At 35.2% G+C, this 21,258-nt stretch overlaps 1 protein-coding gene across 4 annotated transcripts in view; it reads left to right on the top strand.

Annotated features, from left to right (window-relative positions):
* The window catches only part of B3GLCT (beta 3-glucosyltransferase), a 45,971-nt gene extending 27,509 nt beyond the window's left edge, over window positions 1-18,462 (top strand). For all 4 annotated transcript variants that reach the window (XM_077173818.1, XM_054654968.2, XM_077173817.1 and 1 more), the window contains 9 exons: window positions 1,203-1,339; window positions 2,165-2,228; window positions 4,766-4,897; window positions 5,897-5,966; window positions 9,912-10,025; window positions 11,720-11,819; window positions 12,786-12,905; window positions 13,436-13,580; window positions 16,758-18,462. In XM_077173818.1, coding sequence (XP_077029933.1) covers window positions 1,203-1,339; window positions 2,165-2,228; window positions 4,766-4,897; window positions 5,897-5,966; window positions 9,912-10,025; window positions 11,720-11,819; window positions 12,786-12,905; window positions 13,436-13,580; window positions 16,758-16,925 — 1,050 coding nt within the window. In that variant the 3' untranslated portion in view covers window positions 16,926-18,462. The remainder of the gene's footprint in view (window positions 1-1,202; window positions 1,340-2,164; window positions 2,229-4,765; window positions 4,898-5,896; window positions 5,967-9,911; window positions 10,026-11,719; window positions 11,820-12,785; window positions 12,906-13,435; window positions 13,581-16,757) is intronic.
* The last annotated feature ends 2,796 nt before the right edge of the window (window positions 18,463-21,258 follow it).

Genomic DNA, 21,258 nt, shown 5'->3' with positions numbered 1-21,258 from the left:
AAATAGTAGGGCTTTTTCCTTGCATTCTGTTTCTGATCTGTCTTGGTGATAAATATTCTGTACCTGTTGGAAAAAAAACAACACCAAAAGACTTGTAGAACAAAATAGAAGTACAGTTACCAAGGAGCAAAGCAAATTTGGCAATGCAACTGACATGAAAGGTGCTAATATTTAGAATTTTCAGTGTTCAGAAAAAACCCCCACCTTGGTGTCAGTCCTTTGCTTGTAATCAAAGAAGCCAAAATCTCCTGTGTGAAATATGTTTTGCTTCTTTATTGTAATTCTGCTTCAGGACTCACTTTAGCGTACTTACTTCTTTTTCAGGCACATGGCCATGTGTTTTCTCACAGTTCTTCTCTAAAATGGCAATAATAATAACAATTCAGAGGTCTTACCTTTTGAAACACTTGGTCTTCAAAACAGAGGACTGAATATATTAAGACTTTTGGAATCTCCTTTTTTTTCTGTTTAAGAAACATCTACTTGTAATTGATATTCTCAGAATAGAAACATGAACATTTTTGTTCTAGATGCTGTCCTTTTGCCAGTTCTACTCTCTCCTTTGCATTGCATACAGAGTCTAATAAAATAACAAATTCCAACCCACAATAAAAGGAGATAAAACACTTTGATTTTGTACATAGTAATTGTCATCTTAGTTTAACAGTCCATCCCTGGTTGCTTATATACAGTAGTAGTCCATCAGATAGGAAATTCAAGGTGATTTATATCAGAGCTCCTTCAATATTCATTTTAAAGTCTCAGCAGTCTGCATAATAATAAAAAGTTGGTATACAGGTGGCCCAGAGAGATTGTGGAATGTACTCAAAACATGACTGGACAGAGTCCTGGGCAGCCTGCATTGGGTGATCCTGCTTGATTCCTGGGGAATTGGACTAGGTAATCTCAAGAGGCCTCTTCCCACCTCAGCCATTCTATGACTCTGGGATTTAGTGTTCTTTGAACAGGTGGAAGCCAAGGCATGTTCTGGAGTTTGAAAATACAGCCTGTATTTGATTTCAGAGAACAATTTTTAGTTTCATTTCTCACCAAGTACAATTTTTGTCCAGATTATTAATTGTGAACAATGTGCTTCCCTTGTTTTTGTTTTCAGGTTTGCTTTATTCAGCATGAATGCAGTCATCAACCTCACTAAAGGGATGCTGTAGATGAACAAAATTGTTTCCTATATTCCTTTACAGGAGTGGTTTTTAGGTAAAGCATTATATGATGAAGAATCTACAATAATTCACCATTATGCCTTTGCTGAAAATCCTACAGTCTTTAAATATCCGGATTTTGCTGCTGGTTGGGCACTTAGCATTCCACTTGTTAACAAGTAAGAATTGAATTTTAAGTAACTTCCCATTTATTTGCCATTATTCTGCACATTCCAAGTATAATCATTATAAACACTTCAAAATTAAACAAGAGTGCAGAAATAGATTTCTGTATCATTGCTCTGCATGTGATTTATTTTGCTTCACTCTGCCTACATCAGGTAGCTAATCCAGTACTAACTGTTTAAGTAGTTCAATTCTGTATTGTAATTTTAAGAATGTATTCTCCCCCAGACAGTGGTTTTATTCTTGGGTTGTAGAGTGCTGCATTGCCCTCTAGAAGTGTTTCTCATACTGTACAGACAAACTACATACTTATTTGGTGCTTTCAAATGAGTTTTGAAAAGTTCATAGATTTCAGAAGTTGAAATCATCATTTCAGAGTTGTACCATAGCAAGGATCGATGTCCTCATGAATTGAAAAGTTCTTAAACACTATGCTTTGAAATACACAGAAAGATAATATTGTCTATAGTTTGAGATGCTGATCAATACTGAGCTTCAAATGTGCTGCTGCTTTTAATCTGTTGCAAATTTTTGCCAGACTCTCTACCTTCTCCAGATGAGAACTTTCTTCTTGTGTAGGAAGAATCAAATTGTGTGTGTTGAAAATTAATGTTAACATCATGACATTGTCAGATTTTTTTAAAAAAGGATTTATATGATAAATACAAGTTGCTTCTTGAGGCAAGAAATACAGAAATGTGATTTATTATTATTTTTCCCCTTATAAGATGGTCAGTAGTACCAGCCACACTTTCCTGCCTGCACTAGTGATTGGGGTTTTTTACTATGTTTAAGTTTCTTCATCTCTAATTGCATAGGCTTGCGAAGAAGTTGAAGAGTGAACCACTCAAATCAGACTTTACAATAGATTTAAAGCATGAGGTAAGCAGTGGTGTGATGAAAGAAAAAATGGTCTCAAAGTTACATATTTGAATGGTGTTAAATCATAATGGAAATAAAGAGATTATTCTTAAACATTGCTAAAAAGTTTGACTGCAATGGCATGCTAGATTTCTTTTCCTTCCTTTAGAATATTGCAATACTTTAGAACTATATTTTAAGCACAGAAAAATTTATTAGTAAGCTTGCACTCATATAAGAATGAGTTGTATACATTAAGGTATCTTCTAAGGATTGCTCTGTAAGGAAGGAGGGGGACTTCCAATTCATGAACCATAAGCTGAGGTGAGTAGTAGCTCAATTCTAGCCAGTCTCACCTTCTGAATCAGACTCTCAGAGATAAATATGGTGGGGTTTGCATTAAATACTCTGAAGAATCTACCTTTGTGTGAACAAGGAGTGCTGCAACTTGCAGCTTGGAAGTCTGGAAGTCTTCTTTTTGTCTCTGGTGTGTCACACTTTCAAAAGGTTGGCAGAAGGTATTTCAGACAGTGAGTGAACTGACTGAAAGGAACATGAGAAGGAGGCTCTAAAAGAGTCTCTGTGCTACTTTTTTGGAGGCCTTTTTTATTTTTTCTGCATTTAAAGTGTTTGTGCTGTCCAGGGTTTTGTACTGTCCCCAAAGTGAACTTCTGAACTAGGGGTTCAGAAGTAAGTAGGATGAATTTGGAATAAGCTTCTGGCCTGAAATAAGAACATGATTAAGATTCGGATAAGGAATGTGAGGCAGAAGGAAGGAAGAATGGGATTAAGATTTTGGCCTGAAATTGAGTGACCCTGAAGTAGTTTTAATCATTTTAACACTCCTGAAAAGCATCTATAAATTGTAGTTCTGGTCCAGAAAAAAAAAAACACCTTTACATAACACTACTGCTACTTTTTCAGATCTCATAATGGTCATAGACCTCATTTACAACATAAATCTATGGTGTATTTATAGAGTGTAGATATGTAGCATATTTAAATAAATTTGGTTTTATGCAAAACCATTCTTTTATGTAATTTCCCCTCATTTTCTCAAAAACAATTGAATCCCTCTCAGCTTTCATTTTTGCTGTGAGAAACAAGACAGGAAGGTGTTTTCTTCCTCTTGTTAATTTTTCTCAATGCAAGACCTTGGGCTTCACAATGTCATTTTATTTTAATGTTATTTTTCAGACAAAATCATTCATATATTCCCAGTATGACAGTCTACCTCAGCATTAAAAAATATCTAAACATATTGTCATAAAAAAAAAGATCATTAAAGCCGCTTCTTTATGTGCCACAGATTGCTTAGTAAGAAACAGTTAATCACTCGACCAACAAAATTACTTCCATCCACTTATTATTCTGTTAGCAGGTCTTTGCATATGTTTTATTTCAAATTTATTGCCATTGATAACCTGCTTCAGCCCTGGAGTTATTCTTTCTGCGCAGTCTCATGTCTCCCTAGAGACAGTTTCACTCCCTCTCATTTATTTAATAAATCACCATCTTCTCTGTCTTAAATAATAATTTTTTTGTCTATGCTCTTCTTGTGTGAATCGAGATTGACAACAAATCAAAGAATATAATCTGTTGTTTTTTATGATTGTGTATAATCTTAAAGTTTGTAAGAAATATTTTAGTTTCAGGGACTCCTAATGACATACACCTCTAGTCTTTGGTTTTTTATTGTGCTCTGCATCCTTTTTGTTATTTCTTTTTTGTTTGTGTCACCTTATTACTTTCCAAGTCCCTATTCCTTATATGCATAACATTTATATCACTTTCATATCCTCCAGATGTGGTAAAGTGTTTTTGTCATGCTGCTGCTCATTTGTAGGTTGTTGAGTAGACTTTTTGTAACTGTACAATATATAGCATATTCCCTGATGCCTATTCAAAGCTGGAATTGAATAACAGATTTTTTTATACATCTAGCATTAGGTCTGAACTAGGACTAAGACTGTTTTTGTCTTCGTGTTGTAAATATGTTTCCATTGTTTTATTAACCTTGTGTCATCCTGTGCTACAACCCAAAATGGCACTCTGACCTCACTTCTGAAATCAAATAGTTTCACACCATTCTAAGGCTTTCTATTGAAATTTCATTTTTCAGTGGGAAATTTTAGCACATTGTGAATTTTCAGAAATAATTAATGATAAGTTACAGTTGTCAAATACTCTTTGTTGTCTAGGAGCATTGCTTCTTTGTTGGTTCATGTGATAGATATTAATTCTGAATATCTGAAATCTGAACTAATACAATATCTGAAATCTGAACTAATACTAATAGATTAAAGGACCCAGGAGCACAAGTACTGTTCTCTATCCTTCCACTTGGAGGGAGTGACAGGAAGAGCCAGCAACCAATACCTGGCTCTGAGCATGGTGCCACCAGCAGAATATGAATTAGTTAATCAACTCAGCAACAAATCTGCTACACCATCCCACATCTTCCACTTTTCTTATTCTTTGTTAATATGATTTCTTTGTATGCTGTGAAAATTTTTATTTCGTTTAGTTACTGATATGGATGTTTCCAATTTTGATAGATTGCCCTGTACATTTGGCAGAAAGGGGAAGGACCACATCTTACTCCAGTGCCTGAGTTCTGCACAGATGATGTGAATTCATATAAGGTTGATCACTGTGCAACAACTTTCAGTAATTTTCTGCCACTTTGTGTAAGTACAATATTTTAAATACCATTTGGTTAGTAAAAGTAAAACTCTTACTAAAACATGTAATACTTGAGTTCAAAAATCTCAAAACTTGAGAAAATATTTTAAAGTAAACTAAAAAATACCCCAACAAAATAGTTTGTTCTGACATTTATCTAGGATGTAATTTGGATATGCTTTCAGGCTTCTGTGGCACAGAATATTTCCTGGCAACTAATATTGTCTATGCTTTAATGAGTCTTTATACCACAATGTTTGGTTGGCTCATGATCTATAAATTATTTATCCTTACACTCCTTACACAGTGAGATACTGAAGTATAGATGATCTTTTTTTGTTTTTTTCCCCACAGATGGGAATCTAAAACTTGTTGAGGCTAGAGATAAAATGTAATATAATATTTGCTGCCTTAAAGTACAACCCATCTCTTCCACCTCTAGGAGAACACATTTATTATATTATGAGTTAAGTGTAGCTCGTGGCCAGAACGTGTTCCATGCTTCCAGGAGAGCAAAATTCTAGGTGCCAAAAAGGATAACAAATCAAAGTGGTCAAATGGTTTATTACAGTTGAGGAAATTAAAAGATTTCTAGTGTGTATCATTTAAGCTGTTTTTTCCAAGTGTGATACAATTTGTGTTCTCATAGTGACTGATTTCAAAGAAATTAGGAAAACATTCTTTTTCAGATTAGTAAGTCTTAGTTCAAGTTTTTCTACTCACGGTCTTTTCCTAATGATAGGTGTTTTAGTTCTTGTCAGAGTACTACATCAATGGAAAAATTTTCCAAGAATGTTATTTCAGGAATTTTAAACAACCAATGCCTTTTTTTTCAAGATATAAAAATTTACTTCCTGGTGTGTCACGAGAACACTATTCTGCTTGATAGGCTATACAATGAAAAGCTATTTCCTGTTTTATTATATGTAAGGACATACATATCCTATAAAATACTACAGGCACAGCCTGCACTTAAAAGATTATTTTTTGTTTTGTTCATATAGGGAGAGCCAGTGAATAAGGAAGATGTTTTTGTTGCTGTAAAAACATGTCGAAAATTTCATGGTGACAGAAGTAAGTTGTTGGCTGGTCAAGGTAGTAGTTTGTTGCAATATAGTTCATAAAATGAATATTTAAAAAGCAAGCTGATATATGCTGTCTCTGCAGCTCTTGGGACTAAATGTTTGCAAAATTGAGTCAGAAACAGGAAACTTTTGGAATTATAAACAGCTTATCTTTCAGGTAGAATCTTTTTGCTGTTCAGAGTCCTCAGGAGTGCTGTTAAACATTTAAGATTAAAAGTGGTGACTGTTGTCAAAAAACTTGGAATTGAATACCTAAATTAAAACATGCATAGGATTAGCTGATATTGTTGTAAACTGGAACTGTTGCAATTTGAATTAATCCAGGAGCTATTAATATCCTTCAGTGAGTTTCCCCCAGATAATTGCTTCACTTCTTTTCTTTGTGCCAGCAGTGACAATCGTGCAGCTCTTTGGTGGCTGACTTAGAAATCTGAACAAGCTGAAAGGTCCCTCATCTCCTCCTTTCTTTTGTCCTGCCCTCCTCTCCAGTAAAAGGTTGAGCAGCTTATGCTGTCATGTTGCTCCTAGCTGTTCCACATGCACATCTACTTTGTAATGGTTGGAATGGGAAAATCTGTCCCTTCCAGAAATCTGGTCATATGTAGTACTTTGTGCAACCAGTGGCCCAGATCAGGAGTGTGTGAAACACGATAGCATATTTCACCTGGAAGTTCATGTGAAAATTGTAGAGTTACACAAGCAGCTGTAGTCACCATGCTAAAAACAACAAACAAAAATGCCTTAGTGCAGCCCAACAAGATACACACAGTGAGCATTAACTTCCTCCTCAGAGGCACAGAAAACAGACACAGAGAAACTCTCAGCTTCTGCTAACACATAGTAATGCTCAGCTGAGTTGAGGGAGATCAAGTCTCAACAAAGCTTGGAAGGAAAAATTCCAAATCCAGTTATTGAACAGAAGACATTCCACCTACTTGATGCCACCTACCAGTCTGTTCTAGTTTGCTTTTAGACATTTTGTTACTAAGGAAGAGATTTGTTTCCAGGAATTTGCTTGAATTTTGTGTGCTCTTTAATACTCCAGGAGCATAATAGTCTCTCCATTAGACTTAGTTTGTTTATAAGCATAATTTAAAGGGATTATAATTGGCAAAAAAAATTGAAAATCAAGTAATTGGGTAGTAGTTGTACCAAATTTTGAGGGGTTTTTGCCATACCTGTTGTCAGATGACAAGATGAAAGTAAAAGCTCTTTTCTTAACTAAGTCTAGTTAAAAACAGGTGGGATTTTTTAATAATAAGATTTATGGAATTATTCTCTTAATGCTACTACACCTGATGAAAGCACATTTGTAGTGTTTTAGTCATGTAGTTTTTAGGTTATCTTTGAAGTAGCTTTTGACAAAACAAAATTGACTGTCCTGTAATTGGAGTTCACTGAAGATTCTCCTTCCTGGATCCATGTTAATTTTTTAACATTAAAATTTAAAAGAAGAAGAAAAAAAACCCAAAAACCTAGAAAGTCAGAAAGAAACATAAGGCCTCAAAAAGATAGCATAAACATCTTTCAAGAAACACCTGTTGAAGACTGAGGAAAATTCTTGAACTTTCCTCACAGCTTCCAGTGTTATGCAATAGAGGATAATCTTACTCCAGATTTTGAAAGATTAATGGATGCCAGCTTCAGAGAGCTCTTTTTACCTGGTAAGTCATTCTTTATTGTATGCCAAAAACTACATTAATGCAGCACTAAGGCTTGGAAATCGATGTGCTTTTAAAAGCAGCTAAATTTTACCTCAGAATTTACTTCAGATACAACTCTCCTTCTTGCACATACCATCTGTAGTTATAAAAGAAATTTTCAGGACTGCAAACATGCATCAGAATTCTAGAAAGAGCAGGAATAAAATGTCATTAAGAGCTTAGAGCTGACCTTTAAATATCTCTAGTGGTATTCAAACTTTGGTGTGATCACAAGTATTAATACATATTGATAAATATTTGCATCATCATCTAGTCCAAAATTTCAAGTAGTTTTCTTTGGAAGATACAATTTGCCAGAAATAACAAAGTATTGTGGGATTCAGTTTACAACTGACATTAATCTGCATGGTGACACTTCCATCAAGACAAACAAGGGAAAGACAAGGACACTTCAGGCAGCAGCCCCTTCCCAGAGCTCTTAACTGAGATGACACTCAAGTCCTTGCTTCAATAAACTTTTCTTCATTTATAGAAAGAAGGGGGGGCTCCACCAAAGGAATTGAGAAGCTCAGCTGTAATTGCAAATATTTCTGTGTGTTAAGGGACCCTGCTGAGTTTCAGGTCCTTGTTTGGAGAAAGATAAAAACAACCTTCACAGGTGCAGCTCTTCTGCCAGGGGAAGTTTGGATGCTGTTGTGTATTTGTGATTCTTCTGTTCTGAAGCCTTGTTTTCAGAAAGCTTTCTGGTTTTGTTCTGCTTAGAAACATTTTTAAGTAAAACATTTCAACAAAATAAGAAATTAATTTCCTGCCCATACATTTTTTGTACGTAATTAATTTTTTGATTTTTTATGAAGAAATGAGAATGCTTTTTAAGAACTTTTAAAAGTAGTATGGACCATTGCAATATGCTACAAAAGTGGTTTTTTTTCTTTTCAAAACATTAAAGTCTTTCCATTAGTGCATTGAGTTCTTATTACTCTGTCTTAACACTAAAAGGTAACTGTTATCAAACTGAGTGTTGATCAATCAAGAGTAGTAAATTCTGTGTGTTCAGAGTAGAGGGAAGTGAGTAACTAGGTAGGTAACAAGCATCAAATTAGATGATGGATGATTCTAGCAAGGGGCTAAAGTGAGTTGTTCACAAGCATCAGGGTTGTACAGCAGCAAAGGGAAGTTATGGAAATATTTCCTCCATTTGAAGCACTACCTGCTCCTGGTGAGACCTCCTGGATGGTGTCAGAGAGCGTAGAGCAGAGAAGCAGTAACAGCAGAATGCAGAGTCCCTGCTCATCTCAGGCCTGACCTCCTCATTTTTAAGAATGAAGAGACATCATTATTTCAATCTGATGGTTTTCTTCTGAACACCCTGCAGATGGTTGGATTGTTTTTGTGTTACCCATAATTTACTCACTTCTCAATGTAATGTAAACACTCATGGCATCATTATTAGAATTTTGTGTGATCAATTCTAAAACCTGATGTGAAATGGCAAACTGGTAAGAAAAAGGTGGTTTTTTTAGAGAAGCATTAAGCAATCCTCCTTTGAATAGAATCTCCATGGGATTAAAATTGATTGTGTGATATTTATAAACTACACTAAACAAATACTTCTTATTTATAAATGAAACATAAATATTTATATGTTTATAACAGGAATGGTTATAAAATGTCTTGTGAGTGTGTCTCCAGAGACACACTCTGGAGCATTAATATGATCTTGCTGTCAGATAGGATGTGTATAATACCAGTAAAGTATTTCAAAAGGTACATTTGGTCTGTTTCTGATTCAGAATATGTTACAGACTTTACAATTGGATTAAAATGTGCCATTTCAATACTGGAAGAATGACTAATTTCTGATAGTGTTTGTGCTGATGTATTCTATGAATCATACAATAGCAAGTGTAAAAGCAGAATTCCATACTTTGGTTATGCTTTGGTTGGAAAAATGTAAATATGACAGTTTTCAATTATTAATATTAATAATAATATCATGAAACCATAGTCATATTTTAATAATTTTAAAATAATTTAAATAAAGTTGTTCTGACTGGCTTTCATAAAATTTAAAACTTTTTTTTTCTCTCTAAATATTATAGGAATGAAAATAGAATGGACATTTAGAATCATGATGCTGTATTTGAAGCAGCATTTTTATAACCATGTGAAGAAATGTGGCCAACAAAACGTGGTTAACATGAATGTTTGGATCAAGTATCTATTTTAATCAAGTTCCTTGTGTTTGAATGCCAATCATTGTTTTGCAGTACCAGTTGTAAAGCAGACCTGGGAAAGAGAAGCTGCCCTTATTGAATACTACAGTGATTATGCAGACATCTCCATTCCTACTATAGATTTAGGCATACCTAACACTGACAGAGGTGAGCTTTTGTCAGTTTTGCACAAATGACTGAATCAATAAGTGAAGTTTTATGGATGATACGTGTTTTTCATGTCAAGCATGTCATGTAGAAATTCTGGTTTTCTCTAGCACATATGTGCAGCCTAAACTAAAGAATGCTCTTCACACAGGAAATGGATGGAGAGTACATTCAGAGTCCCCCTGTGTAGATAATATGTTCTTTTAAGCAGAAACCCAGATACTGAGATTATGGAAGCATGGTATACTGATATACTCCAAGAGAAAAAAAATGGTTTTATTACTTGGGGTAAGAGTAATAACTCTACAGTTATTTATGATTTTCAGTAGGATCATTAACAGTGAAGAAGACATAAATTTATTTCAAAAGACCTCAGGCAGTGCCAAGTGGTTACTAAGCATAAACTGCTTGCCATATGGTATTCATATATTATATCCATGTGCCTTGCAGGTCTTGATTTAAGCATAAAAACGGAATGTTAGGATTGAAACACCTTTCTATAGCAAATAACAAGCACTTAAATCAATTTACTTTGTGTTTGAATATAAAAAAGGCTATGGGTATGATGACTTCCTTGAGTAAGTTAATTTTTATTTTCTTTCATTTGATATATTGTTCTTAGGCTGATATTTTCTTTCTATAATAATTGAAATACTATTTCTAGTATTTCTGAAATAGTATTTCTATTATTATAGAAGTTACAGGTGTCCAGGCAGAGTGGCCTGTTAGCCTTACTTGGCCCACTAGGTCAGTTGTTCTGACCTCTGGGTTATTTCTGCCCCTTTGTTTTGTCTGTTAGAGGCAGAGAGAGCATAGGCAGGGATTTCTGTGTGCACAGGTGGAGTGGGACATGAGCAAGCATGAGAGTTTTCAGGGGGCAGCAAGCCTGCTGGGCACACATGGATCAGTGCTAGGAGCTATGCCCAGTAGCTCTAGTGGTGCCAGGAAGCTTCCACATTTTTAAATAGAGTATAATATAAAAATCTTGGGTTTAATTTTGGATATGTTCAGATATCAGTCTGTGTTAAATTCACAGTCTCACAAAATCACCAGAGCAAGGACTTCCTTCATGTCTTTAGCATAGAATTACTGCATTTTCTCACAGAATATTTTAACTAAAAGTGTCTTCAAATATAATGTTATTTTGAGTGGTTGTTTACTAAATGTAATATTGATAGCAGTAATTACTTTAGACAATCAACTGTGATGAGTAAAGACTGAAATGAGGTTTGTCCAAGATGTAAAAAAAACTCCATAGAAGTCTGAAACTTCTTGTTTCTCAGGTCCTGCTTATTCTGAACAAGGGTTTTTCACTTCTGCACTCCTAGCAAAGGGTGTCTTACCTCCTGAACTTCCTTATAATCTTGTGATAAATGTTCAGACCTTTCCTTGGAGGCAGTGATCAGGACCTGAGTTGCCAGTGAGGAGTACAGTAGATTAAAATAGATTTCAATATTTCTGTAAAAGCAATGGATCTGCCTGATGCATCTTGAAATGCTGTGACAGTGTCTTGGAGTATTTTGCAGAACATTTGCTTCTATCATAGTCTCCTCATTTTTACAGCTCTTTAAATTAGGAGTAGCAGTTAGTCCAGTATTGTTCAACAGCTTGACAGATAGCTGGAATAAAGGTGATTTTTAATTTAATTCCTGTTTTATTTAAGTATATATTCTGTTAATTTATCTTCTTTTTAGGTCACTGTGGGAAAACTTTTGCCATTTTGGAAAGGTTTTTGAATCATACTTCTCCCAGAACCCCTTGGTTAGTTGTAGTGGATGATGACACACTGATAAGGTATATATTGCATTACTTCAGGAGCTGCCACTCTTTTGTCAATAAGAGATTTAGCAATATTCACCTATCCTTTATTTAAGAGATACAGCTATTGTATTAGTCATGTGGCTTTATATTACTTGAAGAAAAAACATTGTCACTTCCCATAGTATTCTTTTGACAGATATTAAAAACAATGTTGTGGCCTGGTTAAAACTGTGCATATCAGTGTTATTGTGTGATCATATGGTCTGAATACGCCACATTTTGTGAGTCCTCTGTGTAGGTACATTTGAGCTGATAGGGTTTAGTCATTTGCTAATAACCTTTCTAAGATGTGTTCCTCAGACAAATGTATCAGAAGAAAGGTTCCACAAGCTCAGGTCAGTTATCTAAGCTGCCCAGAATGGTGTTTTGGAACTTGCATTTGCTGTAAAATTAGATCCCATTCTCGTAAAATCTGACACTGCAACATAAGCAAAAAAAGGCATAATGAACAGTGTGCGGGATCATGTGGTCGTGAACAGTGGTTCAAGACTTTACATTAAATCATGTGACAGAAGAAGAAACAGTGAGAGGATGTAACTGTGGGTAATGCAACATTCATAAAACTAAATCTGCCTTTTCAGTTTTCAATTTGTAAATGTTCATAGATAATTTGCAAAGATCATATTGCTCGGAAAGTGTCATTTCATGTTTTCTCTGAGATGAGATGCACTTTTGCTGACAAACTGCCTACTTAAAAAATACTTCAAGCTAATTTGTTCATCATTTGACCAAATTGCACAGTCATATCTCATAGTAAATTATCCATCATAAATTTCTCTTTAGCAGTTTGTATCTCTGGGGCAGGTTTTTTTGGGTAGAATTTCAGAATTTCTCCTGTCATCTTTGTGCTATTTAACAGAATGCTGTTGAGGGTAGCAATGTCTGTTGCAAAAAGAACGTTTACAAGATTTTTTTTTTTAATGGCTTTTCATATTATAGTATATTCAGGCTCCGAAAATTGCTCAGCTGCTATGACCCAAATGAACCAGTATTCCTTGGAGAGCGGTATGGCTACGGCTTGGGAACAGGAGGATACAGTTATATCACTGGTGGAGGAGGGTAATTTATTTTAGTTCCTACCGAGATCTGCATTCGTTCCTGGTTTGAGTTTTGCAAATATTTTAAATTACAGCCCAAATCAGTTTCAACAGAAACAGTGATGTTTTCCCCAAATGTGTGCAATTTACCTCACACCTTCTGTGTAGTGACACATGCTGGTCTCAAGTCCCCAACTCTTCTCCCTTACATTTGAGTAAGATAGAGGAGAACACCCTTTTTGAGTCCAGGCCAATTTTAGGAGGAATTCTAAATTGTAGTAAAAATGGTTTGTAGCTAAATTATTGTTGGAATAACAACAATGGGTATAATTGGTGTAATTAGTTTCCAGTATAAAAATTATTTGTCTTTCAGAAAATGCTTCTTGCACTATTTGTCAGTTCTTACCCCTTAAATTTTGAATTTCAAATGTGTTGTATCAGAGGGCAACATTCAGTCATACAGTTTTTAATAATTTAGCAATATTTACTAATTACAGATATTTGGTGTCTTTAGAAGTTTTTATACATTTCATGTGCTTTTTTTAAATTCAGGATGGTTTTCAGCAGAACAGCTGTTCAGAAGCTACTTGCTAGCAAGTGCCGGTGTTACAGCATGGATGCACCCGATGATATGGTCCTTGGGATGTGTTTCAGTGGCTTAGGAATCCCTATAACACACAGTCCTCTCTTTCATCAGGTCTGAGAGCTATTTCTGAGTATTAAAAATGTATTTCATTTTTGAAGTGTACACATAAAACAGTCATAAATATTCAAATTCCATCAATATGTAATAACACTAACCAAGATGCTGCTGCTGCTTTACCTTGATTTTCAGCAGAACAAGACTGATCAAATAAGAACATTCTCTTACCATGGATTACTACAATGCTTTGCTAGTTTATGTGATATTTTAGCTAACCTATAACTACATTTAATTAGAAATGCAGTCAGAGGTGAGGATTTTGAAAAAGAAATAGAATTAGGAGCCACATGCTTTGAATAGTTGTCATATGTCTAAGGGAGGAAACCTACAACACAATACGTTTTTATGCAGGTAATGGAGAATTGAGTGTAAAATTTTTCAATAAATCCACCTGCTCTACTTACCTGATTTTTCTATTGATTCAGTATTTACTATTCTGAAATACCTCATTAGTGAAGGTATAAAATATTAAATTATTACTTTTATGGTGGATTCTGAAGAATGGTATAAGTACAATAAATTGCTCTATGCTAGCACATGGGAAAGAGAGCTTACAAAACATAATTTTCATGTGAGTTTGGGAGAAAAGGGCTGGAGTAGATTTGAATCTTGTTTCTATCTCCCACAGTATTTAACAAGCTAACTGAGGTGTCACAGTGGAAAGCATGGTGCATTTAGGCCTATAGAGATTTTCTTCCTTGTAAGCCAAGTAAACCAAATCCTTCCATGGTATGAACAAGAAGCACTAAAGATTTTTTTTTCCCAAACAGTGCACAACTTTTTTAAAAGTCAATGTTTAAAATCAGTGTAGCATTTGATGTTTTTGAGGTGTCAATCTAGTTGAAAAACTGGGAAGACCTGCATATCTGAATATGAGCTGAGAATAGGATAATAAGCTACTTGAGAATTAGTAAATTACTCTGTAGGTCAAAGCAGCTGTCAATGGAGAGGGGGAGTTTCTTATTTAAATGATCAGCTTTTCCTATGTTAAGATTCCATTTCTGATTACATTTACTATTTAGAGAAATGGGAAGATGAGAACATACTATTCAATATTTTAATTCCTTGTCCATATAAAAAAATTATATCTGTTTACTCTCCTGTTCTGTTTATCATTGCTTACTCTGTTCAATATAGAAAGAAAACAAGTCATGCATATTATAAATTCAACAGTTACTGAATAAATTTGCTTGCACAGCTGTTAAAAAAACCCAAAACAACAAACTAGCCTAATTAAAGGAGAGTCAGAACAGAACTCATTCTCCAAAATTGTAAGAATTATTCTTATTGAAAAAAAAGGACCTCCTTGTAATCCTTAATAGTGTGCATTTGATACTGAATCACTTTGAAAGTGAAATCCTAGCAGTTTGATTTTCCACACAGAAAATTGCACTTGACTTCTAATTCATCTTTACTGTTGCATGTAACAAGTTCTAATTTAATGTTCCTTGAACAAAAATTAACCTGTGAGGGAAAACCACTGAATAAAAATTGAATGTTCTTAATCTACTAAATTCACTATTGTGCAAAAAAAGATTTAAAATGAGAAAACCAATTTTGGATTTTCCATCAACCAGAAAAGAACTTTCTAAGGACTTGACTGAAATATTATGATGTGTGATGTTCCTTGAAGTATGTGAATCTAAAATTGTACTGAGACAAAGATTATGAAACAGAAGCAAAGATATCTTCATTCTTGGAGTGTCTATGATGTGTTTGCTCAGTCTTACTGGTTTCCTGCTGCCTGCTTGCTGAGGTAGATACATATTCTGTAACCTGTTCCAGAGGTTTTTGACATGATCGGACTCTTAAAGAGAACAGGAACCTTCCCATGTTGAGTAGCATCCAGAATTTTGGTCTTAAATAAGAAATCTGGGCTAAAGCTATATATTTGACTTTTCTAGAACACCAAATACAAATGTTAGCCCCAAAAAAATTACAGTTATTAGAGTAGGTATCATTATTTTAGAATTATTGAAACACCAGAATTTTGTCTATAGCTTAATAAAAAGCTGATTCATTTTCAAACAGCAAAAATCCTTGGTCTCAGATGTGTAAAAATGGTCTCTATCCAAAATAAATTCTTCAGGTTCTTGAAGCCTAAATGTTCTTCAAAGTGTTTTTCAAAAGTCATGAGGGATACAGATTCCCTCTTGCTTTCTCCAGTGGAATTTTTAAAAATAAGCACTTTGTGTTTTAAATATCAGAATTAAAAGACCCAAAATGCTAACAACACATACTCAGATTTCATGTCAAATTCTGTTGCCTAATTTTATGACTGTAATGTATACAGAACTGCATGAAGAATTCATAAATACCACCATAAGTAGGTGAAGCGTGCAGTATTGATTCGGTTACCAGCTTAGGCATCAAATCAATTATTTGTTATCCAAATAATTCCATTTTCTTCTTGTTTGGGGTTTTTCCCCTAGATGTAAAACACAAATTTTTGCCTTCCATGCATTTTTCTTACAAAAACTCTAATGGCAAAATGTAGTTATTTTACCAGGGACCACTGCAGGTGGGAATTTTTCATTTAATGATGTACTCAGTGTCATTGAACTGACAGAGAAAATGAAATATATGTGGAGCATCATGACAGCAGCTGCATCTTGTAGCTGTGTTGTAATTCTGTCTGGTTTGATATAGCCTGATAAAGAATAACAACACAGTTTTCTGGCACCACAATGTATCCCATGTTTGGAACCTTTACCTGTCATAAACTCTGTATATTTTGGCTGCTTATGGCCTTATTAGAATCCTACAATCACAGTGGCAGTGCTGACAACTCTCATTAGAGGAGGAAGAGAATATAGTTTAAAATAATTTTGTCATTATTGAGCCTAAACTGCATATTTAAAAAGATTTCATACCAGCTACACTGTTTATCACTTGATTTCTGAGATGGTGGCCATTTCATCCTGAGAAACAGGGCATATTTAGTGTCAGTGTACTGCATTCCTAGCATGATGACTGCCATGTGAGTTGAGGATTTAATCTAATGGTGTGTCAATTGATTTAATAGAATGATGTAAAAACCCCTTTGTTACCATCTTGTGTATTTTGTCAGCGCCACATTGTTGTGTCACAGGGGCCATTGAGCAGTGATGTCTTTTTAAAATTATTACTGATCATTAATACTGGTGCTTTTGCTTTATTCTTCCATCTTAGGCAAGGCCAATGGACTACCCAAAAGACTACCTTTCCCACCAAATTCCAGTATCATTTCACAAGCATTGGAATATTGATCCAGTGAAGGTGTATTTCACATGGTTGGCACCAAACACAGAAGAGTCTAGCAATGGGAAAAAAGTTGGATATAACAGAGAGGATTTATAAGCAGTAGAAGAATGTAAGTGTTAATTACTGTTCTACAGCTGAGAGACAGTCACTACTGTGACTTCTGTTTTGTTTTCACGTTGCTCATCTGTTCATGACATAGGAAGACACTGTTTTGTTCCTGTTGGTTGCATCCCTTCAGAACAATGGAAGAAGGCACTTAAATGACTTTTGCATTCTTTTCCTCCACTTGCTTACTTTTTAGAATTATTTTGGGCTTTGTATACCAATGAACTTGACTCACATTTAAGAATCTTGTACAACTTTACCTGTGTTCTGCTTTGGACTTGGTTCAGGCAGCATCGATTTACATTCTGTTCCTTTGCTTTCTCAAAAGCTGAATTTATGTATTTGGGAGCCTAATATTGAATTAGAGTTGAACATCTATTCAACATCATCTCTCACTGTCTTACAGAAAACAGTTCTCTAAAAGGTTCTGGAACAGTTTCTTCATAAATCATGGAGGACACTTCACTTTTTTTCTGTGACCAGGAGCTAGATTGTGTGAAGGTTGTGCTCCTTATGCTCATTTCTGATAGAAATACTGTCCTTTGCTGGAGTAGCTGGACCAGGCATGAAACCACTGTTGTACCTTACAAGTTTATTGGCATTGGCATTTGTGTGGAATGTCATGTACAAAATGGAAAAGAAGGTTAAGGATAGGGATCTCTGAGGTGGCCACGGGAGGTCACTGTGGCTCTTTTAGAAACCCAAGTCACCATGCATCAATTTGGCAAACATAAAAGTGACTCTTAAGGATTTTTGCAGAACTAACATTTCAGTATTTCTGAAATGCACACATCAGTATTTCTGATGTGTGCATTTCAGTAGCATATGAATGCCAGCTTTAAATATTTTGTAGTATCCCTAATTTATATCATCAAGATAAGTAATTTTATGTATACAACATGTAAAGTGTGATTCATATTTAAAACATTCTTGAATTTTTTTTAGTAATTCATTTTTGTAAAAATGTTTGTAAAAAACTGGCTTTAGTATGTTCTAATCTAATTTTTATATTGTAAAACTGCTTCTTTTAAAATGACAGTATATGGCACTTGTATGCTGTTATTTAACTTGGCTTGCTATATTGTAACCAAATACAGGGTCTTAAAGCCATACTGTTGAAGTAATTCATGTTTTGGTTCCTTTTAGTAGGTTAAAAATTTATTCCACTCCAAAGAAAAGCAGTACTTGCTCTAGAGTTGAAGTAGGGGAGCCACTGATTCCTGTCTCGGTAATCACCGAACTTGTCTAAACATTTGTTTGTGAATGTAGCTTGTGGTTTTCTAAGCATTGAATAGCAAGCACATATTAGATCATATATTTGAATTTGAATCATAATAGATTCAAATTCCAATTAAGAAAGAGCAATCCATGTTATGTCTTTTTTTCTTCCCACTACCAGTGCCTTATACAGTAGACATTTTACTGATACCAGGACTATGTTCTCTGATACTGCTGGTGAATTGTTAATTATCCTTACTGTTTAGAACTGTGAAAGCTGAAAGCTGAATAAAAGCATTCTTTAACCTTTTGTGCCTTCTGGCTCTTTGCAAACCAAGTACAGGATTCTTTAAGCATCAGTGAAATAAATTCATCACATTAATTGTAATTACTGTCAGTTTTATTAAAAGGCAGCATAATCTTTGGGGTTTTTTCATGTTCTGTCCTGACTTTCATGTTAGGTCAGTTTTCAGCCTCTAGTTTTGTGCAAATGGAAAATGCTGTTTCAATGAATACCTTGTGGTTGGGAGCCTTGATGCTGTCACAAAACATATTTCACTATCAAGTTCTCCAAAGATCTTGCAACTCAGTCCAGTCAGGTCCAGCTTCCAACTGGTGATATTTAATCTCTCCTTGGGCCCTCTGGAGGCAGACTAGATGAACAAAAGATGATTAGATTTGAGTCCAGGCTGTGTTGTACCTCTAGACTGCTTGTTTAGATGTGGGAAGTCATTGACTTGTTGATTGATTGCTGACTTGACTTCTATTTCTGGTTTGACAAATGTAGTAGTAGCTGTCCCAAAGTCCATCTTTTCCCTTGCTGTTAGCTCTGGTTTTACTGCAAGGTTTCTGGAGGTATTTGTAAGCATCATACTTCTTATTTTAGTCTCCACAGTTTTGAAGGCAACAAAGCCATAATTTGCTCAAGTATTTTTCCCCCAAAACTCTGACTTTGAGACACTGCAGCAGCATAAAACAAATGACCTTTTAGTCCAGCACCTAAAAAAGATTTTTTCAAGCAAAAGATCACAAAGAGTTTATATAAACAAGAAATGAAGCCTTCTATGTGAACTTGAGTTTTAGAAGACTCAGGATGACTGTTACTAGCTGAAACCTAAGGACAAAACTGTGTTAATGAGCCTGAACAGTACTAATGTTTCTAATGAAAATTAAATGGATTATAAATGGTGTAATGTTAAAGAAAATTAATAGAAGAGGCATTCAAAGTCACTTGGTAACAGGCAGATTTAAACAGGTCTGCAAAGTTGATTGACTGGTTGACGTTTCCTTTTCTGGGACATTGCAAGGTTGTGGCATGAAAAAGAAAATCTGGGAATCATTATTGACTATTTGTTTTTAATGTTTATAGCATGAATTTTTTCCATGTATTAAGATCTTTCTTTCACAAAATTATTTTGATAATTTGGTTGGTTCATCTGCCAGGAACCAAAAAACTCCCTTGTGCCTTCAATAGAGCAGATATGTAAATAAAGAGTGATGAAGTATTTGAGGCCCACATTTGATCACGAGCAAGAAAGAGAGCTGTGAATCTATTTTGATTTCCCTACATCTGCAGATGGCCCAGGGATGGAGAGACCCGAAAGGATCTGACTTTTGTGTCTTCCTCTGTGATTTGGAAAATGGGCAAGAGTCTTGAGGCAGCTTCCAAGCTGGGTAACTTTGTGTTTGTGCAGGAACACTTTGCCCTGACACCAGCTCTGATGGCTGCTGGCTGGAGGGAGGAGTCCAAATTACCTTATTTTCAATTCTTTAATTTCTCATGGATTTTATTATCAGGGCTGGAACTAGAATGTCTCAGCTGGAGGCCTGAGACACCACTCAATGAGATTCCTGGAAGGTGAGATCAGCACTGTGTAAGACTGCCATAATTACTTACTGTGAGCACCTCCATGGAGAAGTAGTAAGAGATTTGCTTTTTGCAACACTGTGAAACTCTGAATGCTTTTGTGCATTGGACACCATGATAATAAATATATTTGAGTTTGTGTCAATGCAATTGCTTCTTCTTGTTGTTCATATGAAACTAAAGGAAAAATTTAGAATTCTGAGCAAAAATGCTCCTTGAGGGTGTCACCTCATCATACATTGGCTGAGGAATCTAAGAGCACTTGACTCTGCTCCATTAGTGCTGCCTGGTGTAGCTCTGGCTCTGAGGTCCCAGCTCACATCAGCATGGTGGCTTCACCCTCTGTACCACCCCTGTACACACATCTACTGTGTCAGTACAGAACAAATTCACCTCCCCGGTCACACTGAGAGTTTTTTCTTTAATTAATTGTTTCATTCAGCAAAGAAATAGATTTAATATTGATTTGTGGGCAACTAATTTATCTGTTTCAGTTTGTGATGCACAATGTGCATGTATAAATAATAGCTTTTTTAATACACAGTCTCATAGTGGTAGCCATTGTGTAACAACTTGATTTAAATTCTGTCCTGAGAAGAAAAGTCCTCATGCTTTTCACATCTCAGCCTGTTGTTTACAGGAGGAGACCTGTGGAACTAGAGGAAGTAGAGAAAGGTGAACAATGTGTTTTTATCTACCTGCTTTTGCAGATTCCCTTGAGTTGTTTATTTGTGCCCGTGTCAGCCAGGAGGCAGAAGTACCTCCACTGAAATCAGTTAATGAAATTTCTTCTGCTAGGACCTGCATTTGCATGGCAAGAATGAAACAGCTTTGGTGGAGTGTGTGTGCACTGGTTAGTTCTGAACACAAGGGGAAAAGACACAGTAGAAATAATTTATTTAAAGATGAAAAGGTAAGTAGGCATTATGCAAATGCATACAGAGGCCTAAAGGACTCACTGTCAAAGAAAGGAAGAACTGGTTTAGAAAACAGGCTATGGAAAGGAGTGATAGGAAATTACATCAATGGAGTTTAATGAAACATTCTTTTTGGAAAATCTATAGGCATGCTGCTTTTATAAGCCAAAAATAACAATGCTAAGCTATTCCTGTGAGAAATAAAATTTTAAAGCAATGCTTTTGTAAGTCTGAAGGCTTAAGAACCTGACTGTTAAACAGAACAACTCCAAAAAAGTTGAAAGCACTAGGCTGTTAATATTTTACAGAGTCAACTTACAAA

Source organism: Agelaius phoeniceus, chromosome 2 (assembly GCF_051311805.1).
Source record: "Agelaius phoeniceus isolate bAgePho1 chromosome 2, bAgePho1.hap1, whole genome shotgun sequence".
Classification (NCBI taxonomy): Eukaryota; Metazoa; Chordata; class Aves; order Passeriformes; family Icteridae; genus Agelaius; species Agelaius phoeniceus.
This window is presented reverse-complemented; position numbering and strand designations above follow the sequence as displayed.